Source organism: Cnephaeus nilssonii (genome assembly GCF_951640355.1).
Source record: "Cnephaeus nilssonii genome assembly, chromosome: 19".
NCBI classification, from domain to species: Eukaryota; Metazoa; Chordata; class Mammalia; order Chiroptera; family Vespertilionidae; genus Cnephaeus; species Cnephaeus nilssonii.
In genome coordinates this window covers 28,995,467-29,017,051 of record NC_137090.1, presented here as the reverse complement: position 1 = coordinate 29,017,051, position 21,585 = coordinate 28,995,467, and the positions used below count along the sequence as shown (strand labels likewise).

The 21,585-nt window shown below is 56.1% G+C and overlaps 1 protein-coding gene across 4 annotated transcripts in view; it reads right to left on the bottom strand.

The window, feature by feature from the left end:
- Positions 1–21,343, bottom strand: part of RHBDL3 (rhomboid like 3) — a 51,530-nt gene extending 30,187 nt beyond the window's left edge. The window contains exons 1-4 of one of the 4 annotated variants that reach the window (XM_079799218.1): positions 21,085–21,343; positions 19,512–19,535; positions 5,199–5,405; positions 334–558 (exon numbers count right to left, since the gene is read on the bottom strand). In XM_079799218.1, the coding sequence (XP_079655344.1) occupies positions 334–558; positions 5,199–5,405; positions 19,512–19,535; positions 21,085–21,195 (567 nt within the window). In that variant the 5' untranslated portion in view covers positions 21,196–21,343. Of the gene's footprint in view, positions 1–333; positions 559–2,148; positions 2,608–5,198; positions 5,406–19,511; positions 19,536–21,084 lie in introns of those variants that run through there. The other 3 variants (XM_079799215.1, XM_079799216.1, XM_079799217.1) reach the window with 3 other exon arrangements.
- Between the last annotated feature and the right edge of the window lie 242 nt (positions 21,344–21,585).

The following is a 21,585-nucleotide window of genomic DNA, read 5'->3' as shown; positions in this document are numbered from 1 at the left end:
GGTTTTAGTATGTTAGCCTGACTAACTCCTCCAAATCGGTGAACTTATTACATTGTTTTTGTTGTTACTGTTTAGGTGGGGTGTCCCATGGGGATTTTGCTGCAGTGACTATTGCTTGAAGTAAGAATCTTTGGAATATCTTTGGGGTCCAGGAAATAGGACAACACTGCCTGGCCTCTACTGGGGCTGGACTTGCAATGACAACTGCTACTGGCTCCTCCCTCAACCATCGCCTTTTGGTGGAGAAGATGCTGCCCTGCCCCCACGATCTCAGACGCCCTCTTGCCCTGGCTGTGCTGAGGCCGAGCGGCCCTTCCCCACCCTTGTCCTTGCCTCCAGCAGGGTGACGGTGATCATGAACCAGGGCGGGGGGCAGCAGGTGTAGCTGTCGTAGTACCACTTCCGGTCAATCTCCCGGGGCAGGGTCTCGTAGGCCACGTGGCGGATGAGCCGCTGGGAGAGGTTCAGCCCTTTCTCCTCCAGCAGGGCCTTGCTGCAGAGCCGGCGGTTCCCCTGCAGGATGGCCTGGCGGAAGCTGTTGGACCGCTTGTTGCTCATCTGCACAGGAAACAGGGTCGGGGGGTGGGGGGGGGGCAGGGTCAGAACCAGGGTCTCGGGAGCCCCGACCCATTTCCCAGACAGCACAATCCTTAGACTTAACCAGGCCTGATGCCACCTTTCTTATTGTTCTACAATAGCTCGCCAGAAGCAATATTCACTGAGCTCTCACATGTCAGGGGCTGTTCTAAGCACTTCACAATTTGTTGGTTCATTTGCTACAACCAGTCTACCTGTTACATGAGGCCTATGGATATCCCCATGTTGCTCGATGTGGAAACCAAAGTACAGAGAGTTTTAAGGACTCATCAAGTTCAAACCCCGTAAGGCTCCTGAGCCTGCATTCATATATTCACAGTACCTTCCTTCCGCCCACCCATCTCTCATCCATCCATCACAATTTCCTGAGCAACTACTACGTGTCAGGCACATTGCCAGGCACAGGGGATACAGTGGTGCTCGAGACAGACGAGTAGCCAGCAATCCCAGTTCAGAGTCAAGGCTGCTGCAGGAGCACACGGGAGGGAGCCCAACCTGGTCTGGAGGTGGTCTGGGAGTGCTTCCTGGAGGCGGGGATATCTGAGTGAGAGCTGGAGGGTGAGTAGGACTCAGCATCCTCACGAACGTTAGCTTGGGAAGGGTTGGGCAGCCCTTGCTGACTTTCCCAGAACCCAGAGCTGTGCGTGTGGAAGGTCACCACTCCTGAGTACCTTCAAGTGACTGGCCACAGAATCCTGCCTCGGGGCTGACCCTGCCTTGGCAGCCTGAGGCTGCCCGACACAGTAGAGCCCTGGCTGTTCACCCAGCAGTCAGCCAGGCTCCCAGAGATCAGAGCAGCCTGCTGACTTCCAGCCCCGAGGCCTCCGTCGCCTCCCACCTGACCTCCACGACCACATTCTAGACCTTGACTATGGGGAGATGTCCTAGAGACTGAGTCCTCCCAACCCCAGAGCCCACAGTACCGTATGGGTGGCTGTTCCACAGTAGCTGGGGTGGGGATTATCAATGTATTCCTGGGACAGTGGGCCCAGCGGTGGACAATAGGCTAAACCCGGAGGCAGGAGTCCAGAGCGGGCTGGCCAGGTGCACCAGGCAGACCAAGGCACAGGGGTTTGGAGCCCTGTCGGGGGGAAGGTCGCTGGGGGGAGGATCTGCATTCAGTCCAAACGGGTGGGATGAGCCTCCCTCTGCAGCCTTTCCCCTCCTGGATTCTGCTGCCTCTGACCTTTAAAATCTGGCTTAAAGCCCCAGCAGGCCTTCCCACAGGAAGCCCTTCCAAAGATTCCCTATTCTCCTCCCCTCCACACCTGCAAAGCTTGGGTCTGGTCCTTCCTACTGGCTCGGGAGTTCTGTAAACGCAGGCAGGGCTTGGGGCTCAGGCACACAGTAAGCCCAAGACAGGATCCCAGCATGAGGTATTTTGTAGCCACACTTACCATCCTCTCTTCCAATCTCCGAGTGTGAATATGCACACGGGCGTGCCCTGCATGCACACTCACAAACACACCCGCAGTCACACCCTGTCAACTCGTGTGGGGTCGGGCTCAGCATTGAGTACAGAAGCACGGTGAGCACATACTCACCACTCACCTGCACGCTTGGTGTGCCTAGCACTGTGTTGGGCGCAGGAGTAACCATGGTCTTGGGCCTCACGGAACTTATAAGGAGAGACAGATGTATAAACAGCAGCAAAAGAGGGTGTCATCTTAGTTATTTGGTGCCTAGGATTATCCCCACGTCATAAAGATGGGGACCAGAGCTTGGAGAGTAGTTTCTAAGACCCATCGTTAGGAAATCAGAGTCAGGATTCATATCCAGATCTGCCTGCCTCTGGAAGCCAGCTAATTGGCACTTTCCTGCCAAGTAGATAGGGATCCTCTCCCTCCAGGTGGATGCACCCCTTCCAGGCCTGGGGAACAAAGCCCATGCCAGATTCCAGTCCCCACTCCCCCCTCTGCCAGGCATCCTGTACAGAACACAACCTGCACGCCCTCACGTGACAACCCTGGCCACTCAGCTGTAACGAAATGTGGTCTGTGCTATAAGAGAAGTCTGGCGCCCTGGCTGGGTAGGTCACTTGGTTGGAGCATCGTCCCCATAAGCCAAGGTTGCGGGTTCAATCCCCAGTCAGGGCACATACAAGGATCAACCGATAGCCCTAATTGGTTTGGCTCAGTGGATAGAGCGTCGGCCTGCGGACTCAAGGGTCCCAGGTTCGATTCTGGTCAAGGGCATGTACCTTGGTTGCGGGCACATACCCGGTGGGGAGTGTGCAAGAGGCAGCTGATCGATGTTTCTCTCTCATCGATGTTTCTAACTCTCTATCCCTCTCCCTTTCTCTCTGTACAAAATCAATAAAATATATTTAAAAAAAAAAGAATCAACCAATGAATGCAAAGATAAATGGAACAGCAGTTTGATGTTTCTCTCTCTTCAACTGAGAGAGAGAGAGAGAGAGAGAGAGAGAGAGGGAGAGAGAGAGAGAGAGAGAGCTGGTTGCCCTAACCGGTTTGGCTCAGTGGATAGAGCGTTGGCCTGCGGACTGAAAGGTCCCAGGTTTGATTCCCGTCAAGGGCATATACCTTGGTTGCGGGCACATCCCCAGGAGGGGTGTGCGGGAAGCAGCTGACCGATGTTTCTCTCTCATCGATGTTTGTAACTCTTTATCCCTCTCCCTTCCTCTCTGTAGAAAAATCAATAAAATATATTAAAAACAAAACAAAAAAAAAGAGAGAGAGAGAGACCTGGCAAAGCACAGTGGGGGTTGGGATGAGGAAGGGCTCACGAAGGAGGCAGAGTTTACCTGCTGGAAGAATACTACAGACAACAGTCTTTGTTGTTGTTTTTTTAAAAAATATATTTTATTGATTTTTTACAGAGAGGAAGGGAGAGGGATAGAGAGTAAGAAACATCAATGAGAGAGAAACACCAATCAGCTGCCTCCTGCAGCCCCCCCACTGGGGATGTGCCCGCAACCAAGGTACATGCCCTTGACCAGAATTGAACCCGGGACCTTTCAGTCCGCAGGCCGATGCTCTATCCACTGAGCCAAACTGGTTTCGGCCAGACAACAAAGTCTTTCATATATTTCACCTTGTTGAATCCTTGCAACGACCCCAAAGGAGGTAAAATCCAAGCTCAGAAGATCTTTCCCAGTGAGTGGCACAGGCAGAGCCAGAAGAGGGACCCAGGTCTGCCTGACTCCAGGCCCTGAGCCCTCTGTCCTCCCCAGAGCTTCCCTGCTGGTGACTTCCTCTTAGTCCTGGTCCCCAGGGCAGCCCAGCTCACACGAATCCAGGCTCCAGCTGGCCATTCTGGCTCGGAACTGATCGAAATCCCAACAGCAACAAGTCCCCTGCGGCTGGGAGTTCACAGAGGACCCCACGGGCCCCTTGCTGGAGAGGAGCACCTGTCGGGCCCAGCCGGGCCCTCACGCTGCCCTGGACTGAGCAGGGGCTGCAGCAGACGTGCTTGCGCTGGGCGGTGGAGGAGCCCGTGGCCTGGTCTTTGGTGGCACAGCTGGGCTCTAAGTCCCAGGGCTCACCGCCACCGCCTGCCCCATGAATCCCGGCTGCCCCTCCTCCTGCAGCTCATCTCTGACCCCTGCCCTCTACAAGGCCTGCTCCCTGGGTCCATTCTGAACCGCAGTAGAACCCGAAAGCCCTACTGCGGCTCCCCGTAATCACTGGGCAAAGGCAGGCCCTCAGCAGAGAGGCAATTCAAGCAAGTCCAAAGCTGGGTATCCACACCAGAGGGCCCACCTGGCACAGGACAGGTCTGAGTGGGACTGGCTCCCCCATCACTGACACCAGCGGGTGACAGAAGAGAGGACACTGTCTCACCCCTCCATGCGTGACCGACGAGAAGTGACTGTCCCCACCCATTTCAATAGGGAAACCAAGGTCCGACTCCAGCCTTGGATTCATCCTGTTAGTTCATGTAGAGTCTACTGATATTCCAACCATCTCGTGGCAGGTAAAATGCTTCCTGCTTAATCCCACTGAACCCCATTCCAATCTCACCCCAGTAGTAACACAGCAATAACCCGCAGTGAGGAGGGAGTCCCTACTCTAAGTCAGAGCAGTGGGCAGGATTCACGGGCTCCCTGTCCCCAGTCCCCCCAACAAGCCAGGGCATCTGCCAGCATGTCTGATGAGCTCCTGTGCCCCACTGCTCCTGGAGAGGTCTGGCCTGATCCTCCGGACACCTGCTCCCCAGCTCCTCTCCTGCCAATGACCTCCTGCCTCCCACTCCCAGCACTTGGTTTCGGTGGCATGGAGCCCACTTCCAGCTCCAGAGGTGGGCCCTGACTGGTTGGAGTCAGTCAACACATCCCCACTGACCCAATCTGGGCCTGTGAAAGGGAGGAAGTAAATCCCTTGTGTGGGAGCTACCACCAGGAGTCCCTCTCCTCTCCTGCATGGTGAGGCCTGAGGGTGTGAGGGCTGGAACGGCGGCAGCCACTTTGCCGCCACAACGGGAGGGGCTGGGATTGCCAGCGGCTTCTCAGAGGATGAGAAGGCAGAGCTGAGAGGCAAAGAGAAACCAGGTCCTCGGTGATACCCGGCTGAAGCCTGGACTTTTTCAATGTTCTGGGCCAAGAGATCCCTTTAATTGTCCAAAAGGGTCGGCTAAACCACAACCCCTGGACAGGCCCCTCCCAACAGCAAGGGCCCCAGAGCGCTCACCAGGTTGACAAAGTCCTGGTAGCAGATCTGCCCATCGGCGTGGCTGTCGGCCAGGGCCAGGAGCACCTCCCTTTTGTGCGGGTCCAGCTTGGAGCTGTGGCTCTCCAGGAGGCTGCGGAACTTGCCTGAGCTGATGTAGCCGGTGTTCCCAGGGTCACACTACAGGAGAAGCACAGACAAGCCAGGGAGAGGGGCGTGGGGGGGGCGTGTCAGTGGGCTCTGGCCCCCTCTCGGCTCTACCACAGGTGCCCCATCTTCAACACGAGGTCCAGGCGGTGTCTGGGATGTCTCCAAGGCCCCGAGGGAAACATCCAAACAAAGCGTGGACCATCACGTAAAATCCTGGAAGGCCCTGGAGACCTTCGAGATCCACTAACCCGAGCGTCTGGTGTGTGGATAAGGAATCTGAGGCGCAGAGAGGTTAAATTCCCTTCTCTCCGCCCTTATGTCTGACTCTAGGCAAGAGGAAAGCAGGAATGAAAAGGAGATGAGCAGAGGAAGAGGAGGAACTTCTGGGGCCCGGGCCAGAGGGACTCCAGTGGGGAATGCTCGAGGCCTGGGAGCAGGGCGCACAGCCTGCCAACCCTGCATGTGGCTGCTGGCTCCCTCCGTGTCAAACTCCACCCCCCCACCCCCACTTCTTCCCACACACACACAGGCCAGAGCAGGGCTCCCCAAAGACACTAGGCTCTCTGTGCTCTGTTTGTTTGTTGGCATCACCCTTTTGCCCTCTGTAGCTTTGCACACGTGGATCCCTCCGCCCAGAATTCCTTTCTTCCTCATCTCCCTGAGAGCCTCCGCCTCACCCTTCCCAGCTCATTGGATGTCCCCTCTCCGGAAAGGCTCCTCTGAGACACGCCTGCACCTCGGACAGACCTCCAGCCCCGACCCCCCACCCCGCACAGCTCTGTAATCGTCTACTTTCCACTCCTTACTGGGCTGCCGGTTCCTCCACCGCAGCGTCACCACAGATCCCCGTGCTTAGCATCCAGCCGGCGGAATCCGCACTCAATAAAGCTTTGTTGGGTGAATGCACAGGGGAGCTCCGGATGAAGAGGTGGGTGCTAATTTCCCAAGGACAGTCTCATCAGTTCAGTTAGAAAAGGATTTTATTAATCTCTCCCGGAGAAACCCATAACCTTTCTGCCCCTCTTCCATAGCCCCCCTTTCCTCCAAGAACCCATCCAGTGTCCCCCCCGCCCCCCTCTCCCCACAGCACCCACCCTGCTATGAACTGAGGCTGACCCTGCTGAGAGCTTGCCTCTTCACAAGCACTTCCCCACACGAGCTCACTGCATCCTGGAGATGCTGCATGCGTTACTGAGATTGTTGAAGGCAATCAAACTCTTTGATGTGTGTGTGGAGAGAGAGAGAGAGAGAGAGAGAGAGAGAGAGAGAGAGAGAGGAACCCAGAAGACCAGATCCACGTTCCCCCCTTTTCTAGATAAGGTCAATGGAGACCATCTTAGGAAGGCTGATTCTCAGGGCAGCATTTCTCAGGCAATCCAGAGAAACAGCCAAGAGTCACAGTCATGGGCTAGTTCAGTCCCCCCAGAACTCAGCGTGAGAGGACCTGCCTGAGGAGGCCTACCTAACAGTGTGGGTCCCCACCCTCAGCCCCAAACACCCGCTTTCAGAGACGACACCAATGTGGTTCACACGATAGAGCATTTCGGAAAACTCCGCTACCCCAGCCCCATAAAGACCTTTAAGAATAAAAATGCCCAGGCCCTGGCCACGTCGCTCAATTGGTTAGACTGAATGCCAAGGTTGCGGGTCCAGTCTCCTGGTCAGGGCACATTCAACAAACAACCAATGAATGTATAAGTGGAACAACAAATCGATGCTTTTCTCTCTAAAATTAATTTAAAAGAAAGGAGTAAACATACCTAATATGTGTTGAGTGTTTTCATGGGGCCAAATACAGTTGTAAGCACTTTATGTATATCATTTCTTGGACCTCCTACAACAACTGTATGAAATAGGTCCTATTATTATCCCCATATTACAGATGAGCAAACAGAGGCACAGGAAAATGAGCACAGTGCCAGCAGTCAGCAGAGCCAGGGCTCCACACCCGGGCAGCGTAGTGCTGCCTCTATTCACCACTGGCCGCCAATGACCTTCAACCCCCTGAGCTGCCCTGCTGCTCAGAAGCAAAATTTAAGGATCAAAGAGGTGAGTGCTGACCCAGGAGGGGAGGGGCCCTAGGAGTCTCACAGGCCCACTCTAAACAGAGACTTTTAAGGCAGGAAGGAGCCTCAAAAAGCAACAGTTCTGCCAGGCCTGGCATGGCTCAGTGCTTGAGCATGGACCTATGAACCAGGAGGCCATGGTTCGATTCCAGGTCAGGGCACATGCCTGGGTTGTGGGCTTGATCCCCAGTGGGGGTGGGAGGGCGTGTAGGAGGCAGCTGATTAATGAGTCTCTCTCATCATTGATGTTTCTCTCGCTCTCTCCCTCGCCCTTCCTCTCTGAAATCAATAACAAAATATATTTTAAAAAAGCAACAGTTCTGACTTTCTTATTGCTCAGACAGGAAAGTAAAGCTTGGAGAGGCGAAGTGGCAGAGTAGGCCAGGGAGGGCCTCCTTGGCCAGCCTGGGGGTCTCACTGGCCGGCCTGGCCTGGCTCCACATGGCTCCCAAGCTGGGTGGGCTGATGGGGGATGACGGCGAGGTTCAGAAGCAGGCCTGAGTCCTGGGAAAATCCATCCTCCACTCCCACCCCATGAGCACTGCAGGGGGGCAGTGGTTTGCACACAGCGTGGAGGCTCCTGCCTCAGCTGAGGGGGAGGAAGCCCGGGGGCCTTGGATTTCATGGAAGCAGAGATACCAATCCCTTCTCAAGGGCTGCCTATAGGCTTGTGTGTGTGTGGGGGAGGCGGCAGTGGGGTGGAGGGGCTGAGATCAGACAAGGGCCTTTCTCCTTCATTCCAGCTCCAGACAAAGGACCACCTGCTCCCTCCCCCCGCCCCACCCCCTCCAGGGCTCCCTGCTGTTGTCCTAGTGACAGGGGCTGCCCTGGGGCTCCCCAAGCCCCCACCCCCTACGAGGCCTGCCAGTCCTGCCCCAAGCACATTACAGGCTCCAGACTGCAGAGGATGAGCTGGAATCAGGCCCAGCCTCCCTTCTCTGCCAAAACCCTACCTTTCAGTGCCAGGGCCAGACAGGCCAGACAATGGGGTCATCACTACCCTAATAATGAGGCCTCAGGGATGCAGGAGGCTGACTAGTGGGGAGGGAGAGGCAAGGGTGGGGCGGCTGCCTGGGCTCCACAAATGTACACAGAGCAACTTCCAACTCCCTCCCCACCCCCCACCGCCCCCCAAGAACCAGGCACGATGAGGACAAGAGCAGAGGCTGACAGTGGGCATGGGGCACAGGGGCAGGTGGGAGGCAGAGAGAGGGAGACGAAGGGAGGAGACACAGAGAAAGCCCGAGAGAGGATGTGTAAAGGAAGGAGGTAGGTCCCATTGCCCAGGAAGGCAGCTCAGAGCTTCTTAAGAGGCTGCAAGGAGCAAGGCAAAATCCCACTCTTGTCTCTGCCACTAACCGGTTTGTGTGCTTTAGGGTAACCTGCTGGAGCCATAATCACCTGTCTGTCAGGCAGGGTCACATCCCCTCGGGTCATGGTGGGTTGACACAAACACAGGCCAACGCTCCCCAGGACCCAGGGTCACACGGACTCAATGTCCAGCTCCAACTGCCCCGTTCACAGCAAAGCAGGGAGCACTCTTCCTTCAAGGCCAGCTATGGGTGATGGGAACATACCAGTCCCGTGGCTTGGAGCGTGTGGGGAGACAAACCCTAGAAATGAAATTTCCTTGTTGACAGTGCGCTCAAGGCCCCAAAGCTCTCTGTCCCGGGAGTCCCAGGCCCTGCATTCACCCACTTTTGGCAGCGGGGTGCTCTCAGGATGAGTCTGGGCCGAGGGCTGGAGGCAGCCTGACTGGGGCTGGTGAGTGAGGCTGTGAATGGGCCGCAGGCAGGGGCCCAGTGGGGAGTCAGGAGTGGGGAGCATCCTGGCAGCTGCCTCCTGAATAGGGCTCAGTGCTGTGGAGGGAGGGGGAGGCCAAGCCCACATTCAGCCTGAGCGGAGGATGCTGGCCAGTAGAGGGAGAGACAGCGAGGGGCCCCTCCCACCGCTCCCACCCACCTGCCTCAGCCTTGAAAAGAGCTGCTGTGGGGAGAGGCTCCAGGGGACTTTAATCCCACCAGCACCCAGCCCTCTGCCCCCTTAATCCTCTAAGTCGCCAGTTTCCCCCAGCCTGGGGCCTCACACAGTCTGGGCCTGCCATGCATCCCAACTCCCACCTGCACCCCTTCCTAGCGCACTTAGGACCTAGGCTGGGAAAAGGACCCACCAGATTCCCTCTGTATTATTGTTATTATTGACTTCACAGAGGAAGGGAGAGGGAGAGAGAGCTAGAAACATCAATGATGAGAATCATTGGTCGGCTGCCTCCTACAGGCCACCTATTGGGGATCGAGCCCGTAACCCAGGCATGTGCCCTTGGCTGGAATCGAACCTGGGACCCTTCAGTCTGCAGGCCGACACTCTATACACTGAGCCAAACCGGCTGGGGCTCCCTCTGTACTATTGCCACTTTGGGTTCTTTCCCCTTCTCTGGGGCAAGGAGTGGGGGAGTCCCAGAAGGAACCCCTCCTCCCGCGCTGTGCCATCTTGGGCAGATCCCTAGGCACACTGCCTCCGCTTCTCCATCGATCATGTGGTAGGAGCTCTGCCTTCTCCAGGAGATGTAGGGGGCCCATCCCACCCTATCCAGCCCACAGGGGCAGCTGATCTATTCTGCATCCTTGCTCAGGCTGGGGTGATGGGAAATTTGGAATTAGGACCAGGCAGCTCTACGTGGCGGGGGCCCGGATGAGGTCTGTGTTGTCACCTGGTGACACTGGGGAGAGGGGCAGCAGGTCAGGGGACCATAAGCCCTGGTCCGGGAGGGCTGAAAGGACCCATCCTGTGTGTGATCTGCACACACTGCATTTCCAGGACAACTCCGTGTCTGCACGTGAATTTCCTTCTGTCTCCCAGGAGGACTATCCTCATCCCTGATCCAGGGAGTTTTCAAGCTACTCTGCAGGTTCTCGGGGCTGCGGGACCTCTGAGGCACAGAGGAGTGGAGAAGGGGTCTGAGCAGCCCCCTCCCAGCTAGGGCAGCCCCACTGTGAGTGTTCTGTGTGCCGGCCTCCTGCATGCCACCTGGTTGGACAGCACAGGCGGTGTTGTATGTATGGAACGCCCGCTAGACAACAGGCACCGCCTCCTCGCACCCTCACCTCACCCTGCGTCCCGGTGGGCCTGGGGCAGTCCTGGCTTGTCCCTACTGTCTGAACGTGATTATTCACAGTGCCCCTTTCCCTCTCAAAATGGCCCCCATCTGGTAAATTATATAGTTCCCCCCCCCCCCATTTAAACCCCTCAACAGCCCTATGAGGTAGATGCTATTGTGGGCTCCATTTCGCAGGGGAGAAAAACGGGGCATGGAGAGCCGAGGTGGCCAAGTGTGGACAGTGGGACATGCATGCATCCCACTTGACTTCAGAGAGGAAGGGAGAGGGAGAGAGAGCTAGAAATATCAATGATGAGAATGATTGGTCGGCTGCACTTTCAAGGACACCTGCACTGAGCCCCTGCACTTTCAAGGACACCCAGGTGCAGGGGCCCAGAGGCTGCACTGCCCCATCCTTAGGGCGCTGCAGCTAAAGGGTTCGGGGGACCCCAGTTCAATCCTCTCGTTCGTTCATTTCACAGGTACTTACTAGGAACCGACTACATGCCAGGCATCACGCTCATGCTATGGATGGACACTCAAGAGCAGAGGGCAAAAGAAACTAGCTCAATGTCACAAAGCAAGTTACTGCTCAAAATGAAGACAGTTCAGGGTTCCTCCTGGGGGGCTGGGGTTCCAGCCTTGCTCTTCCTTGTTTTCCTCTGCCCTGTTCAGTTATATGAAGTACAACTGGCGCAGGGTTTCCCAATGTGTGTTTTGTGGGACACCAGGCCCAAGGTGGTGCATGAAATAAGGGTTCTGTGGCTCCGTAAGTTTGGGAAACCCTCTTGGAAGGGCATAATGCAGAAACCAAATCAAGGGCTCTGGAAGGTTTGCAATGGAGAAACCTGTCTGATTTTGCTCAGCCCAGCATTTCCCAAACGTGTTGGATCACAGTGTTTTTTTCACAGCAACACTCCATGCAGCACTCTGGGGAAATGCATGCGTCCACAGTGGAGGCATTTCCCCCACCCTCGGCTGGTGGTTCCAAATCAGCCTCTGTCTCCGTCTCCCGAGTGGCACAGGCCCTCACGGCAGCCGACACCGTGTCTGGGCTCCTCCAGCAAAGTTAGACCCTGGTCCCAGCCAGAGGGTGGAGGGGAATGCCAGACCAGGAGAGGCCGAGGAATCAGCGACTGCCCGACTGCCTGGACTGGCCGAATGGGCCGCTGATCAGCTCCCAGGGAACAGCCCGCAGCAGCTGGGATCTGCCTGCTCAGCACCCAGGACAGCGGCACCATCTCCCCTCCCGCCACAGGCCAGCCAGCCTGGCCGAGGCTTTAGAATTTACCCGGCAGCAGAGAAGCCAAAGAGAAAGGAACATATCTATTTTATATCTCTCCTGCATGTGTGATATACCCAAACTGCATTTCCAGGACAACGACACATCTGGTCCCAGCTCCCAACACTTGAATCCTCATCTCTCTCCTGGGAGGACCCTCTCCCTGTCCCTCATCTAGAGAGGCCCTCGATCTGAATGAGGGGTGTGGGCACTTTCAAGGACCCCAAAGGCAGCACCTGTGGTGCCATCGTGGTAAAGGAGTCTTGGGTCTGGAAGGTTGGGACCTAGAGCCTCAGAAGTCTCCCGTCCGCAGCCACACTCTCTCTCCTCTGTCCACCAGGACAGAACCAGAACCAGAACCAGAACAGAGCCCTAAGAAATGACCCCAGGGCATGTGTGCTGGGACAGGGCAAGGTGCAGGCAGCTTCCCTCCCCACTTGGGGTGGGGGGTCACTGTGGCTCATCTGCTGGCTCCTTGCCTCATTAGCCGGCTTTTGAGCAGAGCAGAATTAACGAGGCTGCCCAGGGGTTTATGGCTCAGCAGAGCGTCCCACCCAACAGCCAGGGCCCACCAGGGAACTCTGGCCCGTTCACGGATATTTACAGCCCCATAAATGATGTCCAGGCCTGCAGCTGCCGGGGTCAGGCGTCAGGAGGCGAGGTTATAGGACTAGCCCCTTTCTCTTCCAGTTTTCCTTCCCTGCCAATGAGGATGGTAATTCACCTCTGAGAGAAAACCACTTCCCACCATTCCCCTGACTTTCCCCCTGATTCAGAAATACTGATTTTCACAAGTATTTTTATTTTTTTAAATCCTCACCCGAGGATATTTTTCCGTTGATTTTTAGAGAGAGTGGAAGAGAAAGGGAAAGACAGAGAGAAACACTGATGTGAGAGAAACATTGATGTGAGGGAAACACATTGATTGGTTGCCTCCTGCACACGCCCTAACCAGGGCCTGGGCCAGGAAGGAGCCTGCAACAGAGGTACATTCACTTGACCGGAATCGAACCTGGGACCCTTTGGTCCACAGGCCGACGCTCTGTCCACTGCGCCAAACCCTGTCCACTGAGCCAGCCTGGCTAGGACGTGTATTTTATCACTTCTAGCCTCACACCAATCCTACAGTTAAATGTGATTAGTCCCATTTAACAGATACAGAAACTGAGGTGGGCAGAGATCAGTGACTTGCCCAAAGGCACTCCCAGAGAGTAGAATGGGGCACCAGCTGGCCTGCTCAGAGCTGGGGCTGGGAATGGTGATCCCAGGATTCCCAGCTACATTATTTCTGTTCTGTCAGCCACGTGGGGAGTCCGCAGGGAGGCAGCTCATCCCTCTCAAGGGGCTTCTCCCAGAAGGGGAGAAGCTAGAACCCCCTTCCTTCAGCAGAGAATCAAGCATCCTGACCTGAATTCAGGCTGAGCAGCTGGACATTCGGGCTCCCCAGCTCTTTCCACACCTGGGCCTCGAGGGGAAGTAGAGCTCAGACTTCCCCTAGAATACAGGAAGTTGGGGTTGGGTGGGCAACGGGGGAGAGGGCCACCTTTCACCAGGCCGTCCCTCCCCACCCTGCTTCTCCTCCTTCGGAGTCCTCTCCCCACAGAAGCCCTTGGAGGTTCAGACTCTGAGATGACAGCTGGGGGCTGTGACTCAAAGCCAGGCCTCTTGGGTCGCTAAGAGCAGCAGTAATAATGCCCATGCTGACTCATCCAGGGCCAGCTGTCACATGTCCCAGCTGCCTGGGGACTGAAGCCGAGTCACAGCCATAATGCAGGAGTCCCAGGGGAGCAGCAGGCAGGGAGAGGGGGAAGTGGGTGTGCAGGGCTGACTACTGGTTATCAGGCATTGGGAAGAGAGTTTCAGCTTTCTCTTCATTCCCACAGTCACCCCTGGAGTTAAAGATGATCGTCTCCATTTAAGGGGAGGAAATTGAAGCTCAGAGAGCTAATGTCATTTGCTCCCCATCACAAAGTCAGTAAGGCCTGAACTCAGGTCTACCTGACTCCAAATCCAGGGTTCTGTCCCGGGCCGCCCATCTAAGCAGCACTGTGCTCTGGTAGTTACACATTTATAATTCGCACTAGGGGCCCAGTGCATGAATTCGTGCACCTTGAAAGGAACTGTGGGCCGCGAGGCTGCCGTGGGCACAGGGGTGGGTCTTGGCCCATCCTCTGCACCCGTCCAGCCCCTCCTGCCGAGGTCCCCCCCCCCATCCCCTGTCTGCCAGCAGCCCTGCTCCCACTGCCACTGCTCCCACATGCTGACGGCGCCGGCCCCACTCGCACCTACTGACCAGGAGCAGGGGGAGGTGGAGAAGCCCTGAGGGGTGATTGGGGCTGGCAGCCACCACTTGCACCTGCTGACAGTGCTGAGCGATCAGGGCCTGCGCCGGGGTCCAGCAGTGGGTGTGAGTGAGGCTGGCGCAGGCAGCAGGTGCAAGTGCTGGGCAGGACCTCAGCGCGCGGGAGCAAAGAATTTTCAGTAACCACCAGAGGCTCGCGCCCCAATGACAGCGACCTGCGCCCTGCCTTAATCTGGCGCCCCTGCTCACCTGCTCCACCATCCTGCCACTGCCCATGCCCGCCATATTCCGCATGGGCCCCCCTCGTGGTCAGTGTACGTCATAGCGACTGGTTGTTTGGTTGTTCCCCTGTTTGGTCTATTTGCATATTAGGGTTTTACTAGTATATATATAGATTTGTAATTGTGGTGGCATAATTAAGACGGCCCACTTTCCTTCTGGGAGATCAGCAAAGTTGGGGGTCTTTTTGGGGGGGTCTGGGAAATGCATGCTCCCCGTGTGAAGGAAAAAAGAGAGACACAATCAAGTCACTTTCAATTCTTCCTATTCCCTCTTGCTTGTTTGAGCCTGAAAGCAATTGTGTTGTGTAAATTAACAGAACTCTGCTACGAAACCTTCTGCTCATTGAACATTTGCAGATCTTGAAAGCCTTTTTAAGGGTAACCTGGAAATGGTTTTCCAACCCCCGAAGCCCTTTAGGGGTTAACTGGGCTCTGGTCCCACATCTGCCACTGACCTGCTATTTGACCTTGGATCCTTGAGGGCACCTCCCTAGAGTTCAGGAAGGGAATGGGAGTAAGACTATCAAAGAATAACCTTAAAAAGAGGAGCTCGTAGGAAAGCTACAGGCACATATAAAGCAATAACTAAAGGGTACATTACCTGAGTGAAATTGTAAATATCAGTGGAACAGAGAAAAACCTGAAATATACCCAACCACCTAAAGAAATTTTCCAAATGATAACATTTCTCAAACAATGTATAAAGGAAGTTTTTCTTCTTTTTTTAAAAAATTCTAACCCGAGAATATTTTTTTTCCATTCATTTTTAGAGAGTGGAAGGGAGGGAGGTAAGGAAAGGGGGAGAGAAACATCAGTGTGAAAGAGACACATCGATTGGTTGCCTCCTGAACTGGGCTTGAACCTGCAGCCCAGGTATATGCCCTTGACCAGAAATCGAACCCGAAACCCTTCGGTGCATGGGCCAACACTCTAACCACTTAGCAACACTGGCCAGAGCAGGAAGTTTTTTAAAAATATATTTTTATTGATTTCAGAGAGGAAGGGAGAGGGAGAGAGAGAGAAACATCAATGATGAGAGAGAATCATTGATCAGCTACCTCCTGCATGCCCCTCACTAGGGATTAAGCCCACAACCTGGGCATGTGCCCTAACCGGGAACCGAACCCTGACCTCCTGGTTCACAGGTCGACACTCAACCACTGAGCCATGCCAGCCAGGCCAGAAAGTGTTTCTTAATAGGTGATGTTGGTGTAACTGGACAGGAATAAGATCTGGATAGAGTAAAGGGTTAGATAATATTTTTTCTAAATCATAGTAGTAGGAAATAGCAGCATATATTTATGAAATCCGAAAAGGGATAAAAACTGCCTCAGGCCCGAAGCAATAGAAGGAATTGTGAAGCAAAAGCCCAACAGATTCAACTATAGAAAAATAAGACATTTTTTTTATCATCCTATATAATAAAACCCTAATATCCTATATAATGAAACCCTAAATTGCAAATTGACTGAACTGTGGAACGACCAGTCGCTATGATGTGCACTGACCACTAGGGGGCAGATGCTCAACGCAGGAACTGCCCCCTGGTGGTCAGTGTGCTCCCACAGGGGGAGTGCTGCTTAGCCAGAGGCTAGGCTCACGGCTGGGGAGCGCAGCAGTGGTGGCGGGAGCCTCTCCTACCTCCAAGGCAGCTCTAAGGAGCAGCGAGCGGGCTTCTGGCTGAGTAGGCTCATGGCTGTTGAGGGCAGCCATGATGACGGGAGCCTCTCCCACCTCCACTGCAGGCGGGTGGTAAGGAGTGAGGGGTCCTGGATCGCAAGAGCCTCGGACTGCAAGAGGGCACAGGTGGAGTGGAGGGACACCCTTACCCACCCTCCCCCCCAGTGCACGAATCTGTGCACTGGGCCTCTAGTGATACTATAACAACAGATCAATATTTATGGTAACTTTAAAATCTAGTATTTAGGAGAACCATTAAGACCCCAAGGATATGAGAAGACAATTGGTTCAAGCAGAAGTTAACATAGGAAACAAAAACATGGGACATGTGGGAGATAGTGGGGAGGGGGTGATGATCTTCAGGCTTCCTGACTGCTGTAACTTCTGGGATCGATGGGAAAAACTGAGGAAGGGGTGAGGATGGATATCATGCAATAAGCCAGCTTGAGCAGGCCAGACAAATGCCCAGAATGCCGGGGGCGGGGGGCAACTGGATAAACTTCCAAAGGTCTGGGTTCACCTGTTTCCTTCACCTCCAGCTCCCACAAAAGGCATTCTGGCTATTTAGTTGAGGGGTGACCACATAAGACCAAAAGGCCAAGGTCAGGGTTTCCAGCCTTTAAGACCAGAAGGCCAAGGTCATGGCTTGCAGCCTTTGAGGTCCAATTAGTTTCATGCTGAGTCAAAGCTACTCTATGTGCTGAAGAACTAGACAGCATAGAGGAACTGGTCCAATTCCATTCCTAACACCTGGAAAAAGGTCCCAGCAGATCCTAGTTGGAAACCAGCTGACCACTGGTATCCCCTTGATCCAGGAGGAAAGGAGAACTGACTGGCCAGCCTCCCATCCCATTGACCTCTGAGAAATGAACTGTAGGCCACATCAGCTTGCAGGAACTCTGACAGGTGTGGTGTGAGTCCCCCCCGCCCCCCCATTCACCAGAGGTTGACCTGCTGGGGCTGTCTATGAGACGGCAGGGAGGCCGCCTGCAACCCCCAGCCAATGTTCTTTCCTAAGGGCACCAAGTGCACCCTCACCAAACCCTACCTTTAAGCAGGCCCAGAGGAAGTGGCAGGAAGGACAAAACACTTCAGCGTTCTGTATAACCTGGTCCTTCTGAAGCTGGTGTCCGTTTGTGAAGCTTCAGACCTACTCTTCATTTAGCCCTACCAGGGGAATGGTCCAGGGTTGGCTTTGCAAAGCAAGGGGATGAACGCAGAGGGACTGGGTATGTTCCAGAGGTCAAACCCTGTCCTTCAACACAAAGCACAGACAGGCCCAGCAGGCGTGGCTCCGTGGTTGAGCATCGACCTATGAACCAGGAGGTCACGGTGGATTCCAGGTCAGGGCACATGCCCGGGTTGTGGGCTCGATCCCTAGTGTGGGGCGTGCAAGAGGCAGCCAATCAATGATTCTCTCTCATCAGTGATATTTCCATCTCCCTCCCTCTCCCTTCGTCTTTGAAATCAATAAAAACATATTTTAAAAAATTTAAAGAAGCACCCTTAGGAAGGATGACAAAAATTGGCCTCCAATGCCACGTGAGGGATGGGAGTAGATAGGCAGAACTTGTGAGAAAAAAATTGTTTGCCCAGAGTATGTTTTGGGAGTTTCTTTCCTAGGATAATTGTGCCTGTTGGTTTCTGGGTGGGCCTTCCCCGAAGCAGGGGGATGGTCTTTCTGACATGCAGGACCTCCCTCCAGCGGCAGAAACTGAATTGCATAGACCACCCACTAATATCAGGTACTACACATTCTCCCTGCTCCCTCCAGTTCCAAATTCCTCCTACTAAAAGTTTTCCTCCATTCATCCAAATAGTTTGTTTTAAAGTGTAAACACACACCCAGGGACCAGCAAAGGAAATTAATCAAACGAGAAAGACACGGACAGAGCCGAACAGAATGATACACGGTGTTCTAGGTTCTGATTCTAAATCTGACAAGAAGTGTGAAGGGCTGGCAGCTTGCTGGTTGGGGACTAGTGGCAGCAAGCGGCTCACTCCCGCCTCAGGGCATCAGGCCAGCAGCTGCTGTACTCTTGGGAGCCGGAGGGAGAGTGGGTGGCACTTAGGCGCAGAGGGAGACATGTGCTACGCCACGGGGACAGGAGCTACGAGACGCTCCCCAAACCACAGCCAGGCCTTGTGTTAACGTGGATGACACCCCATATCCCCACCCCAGGCCCGCCATGTCTTTCAAGCTGCAATTTCATGTCTTTGCTCCCCACCTGGGCATCTGCATTGAGCTGGCTCTTCAAACTGAACTTGTCCGAAACCAAAATGGTCCTTTGTGCCAACCCCACTCCCCCCAATCCCAACCCTGGCTTTCCCTCCCCCCCTCCCCCCCCGGATTCAGAATGTCAGGTATATATGCGGTTCACCTCATCTATTCAATCTAGTGAGATCTGCCGAGTCGCTCATCGCCATGTCCCTCTTCCTTTCCATTCTGACTGTCTTCCTCCAAGTCAGTTCCTGGGTCCATGCACGGCAGCAGGCTCCTCGTGGTGTCACTCACCGCTGCACTCCATCCACCACCACCCCACTGTCACGCAGAATCTTCCCAAAGCATGGCTTGGATCCCGTAACAAACCTGCTAAAAAACGCTCAAAGGCTTCCCCTGCCTCCAACAGGACATGGTCTGGTCCGAGCTACTTTTTCAGCTCTGTCTCCCTCGCCAACAAAACATATTCCCGCACAAAGTTCACGGCACAGTCATCGTCACCCCAGGACTGCAGTGCTCACTATTCCCCCAACACTGGGACAGCCCCGGCCTCCTCTCCGGCTGCTTCATGGAACGAAGCGGGAGTAGGACAATCACAACAGCACCCAACACGAGTACCAAGCAAAGAGAACCATATCCTGGCTGAAGGTCAGCTGTCCATCTCTGGGTTTCAAAGTTGGCATCCCCAACCAAATTCCATTCCCCACGCCTACACTCTGGGCATTGCAAACAATCACATACTATTTCCCCTACACCCCTCCCTCCATTCCTGCCAGAAAATCAGTTAGCTTTCAAAAAGAGCCCGTATTGTGAGTCACGTTCCAAGGATGGCAGAGGTTTGACTTCATTGGTGGCCACAGAGCTCTGATAGTGGGTTAGAGAAGAAGAGGGGACGTTAACCTAAGCCTTCCCCCCGCCTCCCCAGGCCCAACGGCAATCCCCTGGCATACAGACACCATCCCTGCCTTTTAATATGTATTGTCCAGTCTCTACATAGTATAGACCCAGCTCCGATGAAGTGAGCTGAGAGGAGGACCGAGGGAGGAAAGGATGTCTCAGGGGAGCCCCTGCCTCCTGAAACCAGGGGAGCAGTGTCTTCAGTCCCAGCGATGCACTAGGCCACACCCCCACCCCAAGTCACCATCTTCAGTTCTCTGATTTGGGGGAGGGTTGGAAGGAAGAGGGGGGAATTTAACTGCTCACATACCTGATCAAACAGGACTTTCCAGTGCTGGTAGAAAGGAAGGCCATGCAGGAGAGGAGGAAGAGGAGAGAAAGAAAGAAACACACACTTATCACCAAGGCTTCTGTAGCCCCCTAATGTTTCTGACATAGCCTCCCAGCTGCTCCCCAGGTTCAGGGACCCACCACGAGGGACCAGTGAAAACCTGGGAAGGGCTTCCCAGGTGAGTCGGTACTGAGCAAAGGGAGGGAACTCGGGAGGGGGAGGCGGGAGGAGTGTCCCTCTTTCCCAGACAGCCAGGCAGTGGGATGCGCAGAACAAGGGGGATTCGCAATGAGACTCAATAAAGGCGTCGGCCTCTGCCCAAGGGCCTCCAACAACTTCTAGAAACTGTAACTCTTGTATCTCCTTCTGCTCCCCAGCCCGGGAATGCATACCCAGGTGCCCTTCCATCAGACCAGTGGCAGTGGCCTCCACCTGCTGGGGGCAGAGACCCCTTACTCAGGAAAACACGCCCCCTCCCCCCCCCCCCCCCCCCCCCCCGCACAGGCGCTGCGGGTTGGGAGGAAAGGGCTCCCCCATGTGCTGAAATTCACCCAGTCTCTTCCAGGCTGAGTCCCAGTGGTGAGGACGTGAGATTCTACCAGGGCTTTGGGGGCAGAAGCAAGTGAGAGGTTTAACTATAGGAGCCAAAGGGAGGGAAGGTGCTACGCTCCCCCCCTTCCCCCGCCTGCCATCCAGACTTTCGGATTAGGTTTGGTAGGTTGGCAGGGGGACCTGGCTTCACTTCCGTATCCCCCACCCTGAGCGCCGGGGCAGGGCCAAAGGTCTGCCTCTCTAGGGGCAGGTTAACCTCGGAGGGAGAAGCTTAGGAAACCCCAGTTCCCAGGACCCCCCAGTGCCGGCAACGCAGGTGACTTCCGGGACCCAGGGGAGGGGGCTCGAGCTGCAGATGCGGGGAAGCCCTTGGGGAAGCCCCTCCGCAACCCCGCCGGGGACCGTCCTGGCACCGACGCGTCCCGCACTCCGGAGCCCCCTTCTGGAGCGACGGGCTCCCCGCACTCCTCTCCCTCCTCCCGGTGCAGGGACCGGGCCAGCTTGAATTTCAATCAGTGTCGCGACACCGCAGGTGCCGGCAGGGGCTGATCCGCGGGCGAACAAGGGGGTCCTCAGACCGGCTAGCGGTGCCGGGTTCTGGGGACCCTGCGGCGCCCGCCCCTTCCCGGGCCCGGAGAACCCGCAGGTCGCGAGTGGGAGGGGAGGGGGAGTCACTGCCGTGACGCGGCCGCCTCTGCGGGAAAACGCCGCGTCCCGGGCACTGCACCAGCCGCGGGGAAGGGGCCCCGGCGGCCGACGGTCCCCAGCGCAGCGGCGCGGGCTGCGTCCCGCTGGGAAGCCGCGGGAGCCCGAGGGGGGTGGGGTGGCGCTTTTGGGGAGACCGGTCCCTCCGCCCCCTCCCGCCCGCGGGGACCCGGCCAATCCGGGGCGCTCCCGCGTCACCTTGAAACCTCCAAGTTGCCCCATGGAGGCGAGTCGGGGCAGCTCTCCTCCGAGTGCCCCCCAGAAAGTTTGCCCGGGCAGGGGAGGGGGCACTCACGTCCTCGGGCGCCACCGGCGGCCGCTCGTCGGCCTCGGGTCCCAGCTCCTCGATGCGCTCCGCCTCGGCGCCGGCGGCCACCGCGGGGCCCGGGCTGGGGTGCTCGCCCATGCCGGAGCGGGGCCCGGGGGCGGCTGGCGGCTGTGGTTTCGTCCCGGGCGCCAGGCTAACTTTGCGCCGCGGCGGCCGCGCCGCTCCGGGGACTCTGTGCGCGCCGCGCCGCCTCCGCGCCCGCCCCCGCCCGCATGGCCCCCGCACCGCCGCCTCGCGACCCGGAACGCCCGCCCCTTGGCCGCCAAACTTCTCCGCGCCAGCGGCCCGCCGGCCTCCGCTCGGCCCCCACGCCAGGCTCCGAAGCGAGGGCGCCCTTGGGCCGGCCCAGCCCCCGGCTCCCCGCGCTCCCTTCCCGTTTCCCGCGGCCCCCGCTCTGCGCCGGAGTCTCCTCCTCCCCACGGACTCCTCGCCGGCGGTGCGCAGGCGGGGGCGGGGCTGCTCCGGGGG